General features: G+C 48.1%; 5 protein-coding genes across 5 annotated transcripts; 2 read left to right on the top strand and 3 right to left on the bottom strand.

The window, feature by feature from the left end:
• Positions 1-112: 112 nt before the first annotated feature.
• H257_12335 (hypothetical protein) lies at positions 113-452 on the top strand (the record flags this gene model as incomplete). Its single annotated transcript, XM_009839495.1, has 2 exons — positions 113-318; positions 392-452. The coding sequence occupies 2 exons, from the start codon at positions 113-115 to the stop codon at positions 450-452; spliced, it is 267 nt and encodes an 88-aa protein (XP_009837797.1).
• Positions 453-892: 440 nt separating this feature from the next.
• Positions 893-2,734, bottom strand: H257_12334 (hypothetical protein; the record flags this gene model as incomplete). The annotated part of the gene is made up of 6 exons (XM_009839494.1): positions 893-910; positions 957-1,084; positions 1,443-1,545; positions 1,890-2,189; positions 2,255-2,356; positions 2,630-2,734. The coding sequence occupies 6 exons, from the start codon at positions 2,732-2,734 to the stop codon at positions 893-895; spliced, it is 756 nt and encodes a 251-aa protein (XP_009837796.1).
• A 22-nt stretch (positions 2,735-2,756) lies between these two features.
• H257_12333 (hypothetical protein) lies at positions 2,757-3,708 on the top strand (the record flags this gene model as incomplete). Its single annotated transcript, XM_009839493.1, has 3 exons — positions 2,757-3,123; positions 3,214-3,512; positions 3,706-3,708. The coding sequence occupies 3 exons, from the start codon at positions 2,757-2,759 to the stop codon at positions 3,706-3,708; spliced, it is 669 nt and encodes a 222-aa protein (XP_009837795.1).
• A 240-nt stretch (positions 3,709-3,948) lies between these two features.
• H257_12332 (hypothetical protein) lies at positions 3,949-4,570 on the bottom strand (the record flags this gene model as incomplete). Its single annotated transcript, XM_009839492.1, has 3 exons — positions 3,949-3,966; positions 4,117-4,363; positions 4,557-4,570. 3 exons carry the CDS (start codon positions 4,568-4,570, stop codon positions 3,949-3,951), a joined length of 279 nt encoding a protein of 92 aa, XP_009837794.1.
• A 476-nt stretch (positions 4,571-5,046) lies between these two features.
• H257_12331 (hypothetical protein) lies at positions 5,047-6,015 on the bottom strand (the record flags this gene model as incomplete). Its single annotated transcript, XM_009839491.1, has 3 exons — positions 5,047-5,190; positions 5,220-5,396; positions 6,001-6,015. The coding sequence occupies 3 exons, from the start codon at positions 6,013-6,015 to the stop codon at positions 5,047-5,049; spliced, it is 336 nt and encodes a 111-aa protein (XP_009837793.1).
• Positions 6,016-6,745: the final 730 nt, after the last annotated feature.

Here is a 6,745-nt window from a genome sequence, read left to right as displayed (position 1 = left end):
CTTGGTGACTAATGAACTGCGAGAAGCGCATGCATCAAGAGTCAAGCTCTACGCCGAAGACAGCTTTGAAGTGACCGAAGAAATCCTCGAACACGTTTCCGAGCAAGGGATCATGCTGAAGGTCAAGTCCATCGCGGGACACAACTTTGTCCCGGATGTGAAAGACTTCATGCTGGAAGTGCTTTGGGAAGGTTTTGAAGATATCGAGTCCTCATGGGAACCGCTGCACAAGCTCGTGCATGAATGCCCGGCCATGGTGAAGAACTACGTTGAAGTCAAGAAGACAGCGAGCGAAGGCGAAGAATTAGCGAGGCCCAAGTGTGTCCTGCGGGACATGGCTTGGGGTGTGTGTTGTGGTGGGCGACTTAATCCAAGTCCCGCCATGACACAGGTGGTCCTCAACCGAGGCCACCGGGTGCCGACCCTTGGCGAACCGACACGAAAAGGCGTAGTATTACTAGTAGTATTACTAGTAGTACTAGGACGTAGAAAACAGAACACCTGTCCCAGCCAACTGCCAGAATCTCACTCTTGGTTCTACAACGTCGTGCTAACGTCAAGTCAATCAAGTGTGTGGTTTGCAGGGAGTCGGCACTCCCCCATTTGGTTGTTTGTGTTGGCACTGGCGTGGGAAACAACACACAACGGATGGGTTGCCTTCTGCCTCGACATTTACCGGGTCTGCAGCGAGTCGGGCGAGAACAGGAACCACCACCACTGGTTGCTTCGACGGTGGCGGTGGTTGCGTGATGTTTCCTTCGGCAATCAAGGTGTCTAGTCACAATCCTTGGTTCCCAAAATGAAGCATTAAGTGAACTACCTCGCGTCTTGTAAAGGAAACGAACTGTGTGCATCTTCACCTTCATAAACGACTCTCGGGCTGTACTTTTTCTCAAGACGTGGGCTGAGCCTGCTCATGGCATGTTAGTACACACGCTCATCATTTGTGTATGTACGAACCCCGTGATCGACGTCAAGAAAGCACCTTCCTTCGTGTCGTGGCCAATTGTCAGTGCAGAAAACGGACTGTCATTCGGGTGGTATTTCTTGGCCTTTGCAGTCGACGTGACTTTGAAGTCACGGACTACCACCACAATACTACAAATCCAAACATGCACTTAGATATACATACCTGCACATGTTTTCGACTAGCCTGCCAACGTCCTTCAGCTTGGATGGACAAGAATCTCCGTCGTCGGTCACTCGTGGTGCACAAAACATGAAATTCTGACAAATCCGGCCCGCACTACACAGTCAAAAACTCGTCGCACACCCAACAAAAACCAGGCTAGACGTGGTATGTTTGCCATCAATTGAAACGCAAGCGTCGACACAATCGAGCGCTTCCTTCACGGCTTTCGATAGTCGCTTGGGTGGAGACCTCGTATTCGTACAGGATAGGAAGTACTGAGCCCCAATTTTAGCCTCGATGTAGGTTGTACTGGACATTCCATCTCCGTCGATTGCTGTTGCGTATTCTTGGGCGGCGTAAGCTTCGCTGGTTGCGCTCTCTTGCACCATCACCCCCACTTCCGCGTCATTCGACTTCATCCACGCCGATCAAGTTTGCCCCTAATTCTGTTTTTCTCTCTTTAGCGTTGGTCACAAACTGTAGCTACTGTCGTAACACTGTAAAGTTAAATAACCGTCGGCATCTTTAAATCCTCTTTGAAATTTACCAACGGCCGTGTTATTTCCTCGTTGAGCAGTTGAAGAAATCGTTGGGTGGTCGGAATTATAAATTATCGTGCAATACCTAAAAACCAATTTGTGTATAGGCGAAATACCAAAAAGCACTACAGGGGAGACGACAACGTTGAAAAAATATCAAACTTCAGCACAAACGAAGCGATATATTGATAGTAGCCCAAATAATATTGGGCAAATACGTTCGCCAATACAAATACAATCAATTCGTACGAGGCGTAGCAGCCGGGAAGGACGAGCGTCTGGGGCTTGCACTCGGCGATGAGGATATTGGCATTGTTGCACGATAGGCGAAAGTCGATATGCACGTGAATTACTCCCATGAGCACGGCCCGCTGGAACGGCGTCATGTCCTCGAATGGCGACACAAGCGGATCAATAAACACAATCGCATTGGCAGCGTTCCGCTCGAGCTTGGGGATCAACTGGACGACATCGCCGACGCGGAGGCTCGGGTGGTTGGCAAACACAACGCACGGTTCCTACACATTATTAAACCCGAAAGTGAACGGTACACAATTGAAACATGGGAAAAGTGTAAACATACGTGTACCACCTCGACGGGCACGGGGGAACCAGGCGAGACAAACCGGAGGTGTCCTTCGTCCCGCAGTTGGCCGTGGACAAGCGGGGACGTGCAGACAAAAAGCTACTCGATTATTTAAATATATCCAATTTGCGGTTTGTGCTCGACCCAACGAAGTATTAATATATACTGTATTATTCGTTGGGTCGAGCACGCAAACCGCAAATTGGAAAAAAACTACGATTATTTAATACATATATTATATGTATACAGTAAGCTACTGTAATGGATGACTTGTTCGTCTCCGAATTTTTGCTCCTGCTTTCATGCATTCAAGCTTTGTCCGGATAAAATTTATTCGGATTAGCTGTGTTTTTCTGGTTTGTGATTCGTCACGATGGACATTTTCAGTCGGGTTGATGTTGCCGTGGTTACAGCCGTATGCGCAGTGTGTATGTCGGTAGCTGCGCCTCTTAGTGCTAAATACAATTTGTTGACCATCACTCAAGTTGACTTTGACGCTATGCTTGGTGACGCACGCTACGAGCAGTGGTTCCACGACAACGTTCGCTGTGACCAAGCTGTCTTCCGTCGACCTGTGGACTTGCTGCGCCAACGTTTACAGCCCAACGAGCGCCAATCCAGCCACTCCTTCGAGAAGAACGTGGCCGTGACGCTATACTTCTTGGGGTCCGAAGGTGGCTATCGAGAGACAGCGGCAGCATTTGGAATGACCAAATCGTGGTGTATTACAGTCGTGACGACCGTGGTGGATGTGTTGGCGAGCCAAGCAAAGTTGTGGATACGCCTGCCGACCTCCCCTGGTAACTTTGGAGTCGCATCGAGCGTGAAGGTACAGCGATTCCCGGGCGTTGTTGGAGCTGTGGATGGTACTATCATTGACATCCAACGTCCCCATGAGTACGATGGTTTTTACAATCGAAGCGGTGACCCCTAACTTAATGTCCAAGCAATGGTAGGCCACCGTATGGTGTTTTTGTCCGTGGAAATCCGTCCTGGGTCGCAGCTGGGCCAAACAATTCGTCGCTGTTTTCCTACCAGCAGCCTCGTTAATGGCGATTCTGGCTACACATTGCTGCTATCGTTGTTGACCCCATATGTCCCGCACGAAGAAGGCGGTCGTTTGTCCAACACACAAAAGCGATTCAACTACAAGTTGTCCAGCAGTCGAATAGTGGTCGAGTGTGCGTTCGGGCGCCTCAAGGAGGGATTCCGGATTTTGAAAACCGAGATGAACGAAAGATCATTGGACCGGACGGTCGCAATCACTACCTGCTGCTTCGTACTGCACAACATGTTTATCCACGTTAACGACGGCCTTTTCGATGCGCCATGTAACCGTCGTGATCAGAATTTATATTTCCAACAGGCCGATGAAAGTGAAACGGAAACGAATAGTTTTATCCGTCGAACATCAATGACAAAAAGAAATGGAATTGCAACGATTATAGTAATTTGAGAATCTAAATCTTACTTTTCCTTTTGTGCGATTAAATGCGCAACGAGTTGAGCAATCGTCTGAGACTGTCCTTGAATGGCTTGCAATACATCGTCCAATGTTGCCCCTGTTGGCGGGGCGCCGCTGAGAGTGATGACCCCAAATGAATCAAACCGTCCTTAATAGCCATAAATCCGGACTCCAACGCCTCGCTGTGGCTCTTTGACTTGGATGGGTTTTTTCTTGCGACCGCGCATCATTTCTTCTTCGCATTCTGATCACGATATTACATATATAAATGTTTTTTGCCAAAGATAATGAATTAATGATGATGAATTATGCATACCATTAATATGATTAACAATTTTATTCTCGTCGGTGGACATTAAGGATTCCCGTTGACATAGTCATCAAATCGACATACCTTGTCTTGCACTTGAGCGACAGAGTATTCCTTCTCCGTGACCACGCTTAGCTCGGCAGCCAGCATCACGTAAGCAGTCTTCTTGTCGGCGTTGCTCTTCGAGTAAAACCGCGCAGACAGCTGAGACTTGTACCGCAACCGAAACAAAGCAGCAATGCCATCATCGTCCCACAAAGGTGTGCGCTTGGCAGCTCCGCTGGGCGACCATCGTGTGCACTTGGGCGTCTTGGCTAGGTCTGGAAGATTACTGTCTAATACGTGTGAATTTGATGATCCTATAGTCTACAACTTGTACCATCGTGATCAAAGTCAAGCTCAAGCGTGACTTCAAAACAGTTCTATATTGTAACCTCTTCTGCCAGTGTTATAGCCAATTGAGTGTAAGAAACAAGGTGTGATGGACTCTGATTGGATATTAAAAAGGAGCAAGGGTAGCTCACCTTGGGAATTCCATTAAGAGCGTGGTCTCCGAAGAAATCGTTCTTGCTTTTGGGTGTTCCTGCTATTGCGTTGATTGGCTAGAATTATCCGAATTCAGCATAATCTTCCTGCCTAAAACCGTGGTTTGAGGCGTTGTTCACGCCTGTGTTCCTGCCCAGTCGTTCCATATCGGAGACAGCAAAATGAACGACGAGGATGCTTGAATGGTTTGAAGCTTCACGTGATGCTCCGGAGAATTGTGCACTGATGAGTTCACTCCGACAATTTCCAATGTGGTTCTCTCCTTACAGCTAACATTATGTTGTGCGCTCGGCCGGGTCGCAATGCCGTGGCTGCTCTGGTGGACCAACGCTACCAAGACGTCTTGCGTCACCGGCCCACACAACCACGTGAGCACATCAGCAGATGGAGGACACAAATGACACAGGGGACTCGATCGCACCTTCCTTGCCGAGGAAAGTGGCGCCGATGATCTCGGCCGCGACACTCTCAAACAAACACGTCAGCGCTGCTCCCGACGTAGTCGACGACCATGTCCCCAATCAAGTCGGCAATCACCGACAGGTTGTGCGGGTCGTCTTTGGGGATGTCCTGCTCGACCTTGCCGACGAGATCGACTCCGACGTCTGCGGCCTTGGTGTAGATGCCCCGCCCAATTGCACGAACAGCGCCACGACCGACGAGCCAAACCCGACCATGAGCATGGGGATTTCCGTGGCACTCTTGACGGGCGTGAACACGGCATGCAGCAACATGTGTTGAATGCTCACGCCCGCCACGAACAACGTGATGTTGAGGACGGCGGAAAACGCGCCGCCGCGGAAGCAGTTGAGCAGCGCCTCGCCGTACGAACGATGCGCGGGCGCTCTCCTCCATCAAGGTGTGCCTTCGTTGGCCATCAGTGTAAATTGAATGGGAATTATTATAAAGATTGCATGCTGTACTGTATTTGACTATGTTGAGCATGAGCAGTACTTTTGTATATTATTTTAGATTATAGAACTCTTCCACGGTCTGGAGGGTGATATCTTGACGAAAAAGTCCTATGATACGAATTTTCGGGGCTGAACTTATGTTTGGACTTATTGAGACCCCGATAAAACCAACGGCTGGGAGTATAAGTCCAAAATTGGTCCTATCTAAGGGTTATCCAAATAATCAGACCTTTAAGTCTGACGAGTGGAGATGCTCTAATTATCTCAATGCTTCTTGCATCAACCGCCATCACAGGAGTAGAATATATCGCAATAGGGTGTGATGAATCTACTCAGCGATTTTCGTGATTTCACGGCATCTGATTGGACAAATTGGACAATTTTGAATTCGCAAGGTGACCTGCCTTGCGAATTCCAAAAACAGGCAGACACATGAAAAATAAAAATGAGAATACAAACTTGAAGATATATTTAATTGAAACTATACAATTTCAGAATTAAATTGTACGATGCGAAGAGGCATCGTACAATTTTGTGGAGGGTCCGCAGAAGTGCGTCGTGTGCCCTTGGAAATGACTGAGGGCAAACAGCACCTAACTGGGAGGGCGAGAGCCGCCTGATTTCGACTGATTAGTATTTCGAAGTATAAGAATAAATACCAATGAGTTTGCATTATGATTCTAACCACCGTTGTGGTTGGGTTTCCACTTTTCGGCGCATGCGCTTTCGGCGCATCCGGATAAAACATCCGGATAAATGACTTTGGGTTCACGGCCATTTCATTGTCCAACGAAGTCCATGCCCCCAAGGCCAACGACAATAAAGCGCTTCCGTTGGCGTCGAGTCGGGGCTTACACGCAACGGTACGTTGCCTCTTACAACATGTAAATGATGCTGCTAGGTTGCGTTAATGCTATCACTTGGCTGAATGCATAGGTCATTCACATCGACTTCGACGACAGCCAAAGTCGGCGATGCGTGCATCCTTCGATTTCCCAGTTCCATCCATGATTTGTGTACTGCATATAGATGTACATGAATTCCCACATTGTCCTAAGTCCGTGATGATGGTTGTATGTGTATGATATTTGAACTAAGGGTTGTATTGTATCTCTTAGCCGCCACTCGTGCGTTTTGCAGCTTTATTCCTTTGTTCATGTTTGCTTGTATGCATATTGTCAATTACTAGTATATCCATAGCTGATTTTATCGTGAGACTGGCACGAGCGCTTGCTTGCAAATACTATGAAGTC

Source organism: Aphanomyces astaci (genome assembly GCF_000520075.1).
Source record: "Aphanomyces astaci strain APO3 unplaced genomic scaffold supercont1.40, whole genome shotgun sequence".
Taxonomy (NCBI): domain Eukaryota; phylum Oomycota; class Saprolegniomycetes; order Saprolegniales; family Verrucalvaceae; genus Aphanomyces; species Aphanomyces astaci.
This window is presented reverse-complemented; position numbering and strand designations above follow the sequence as displayed.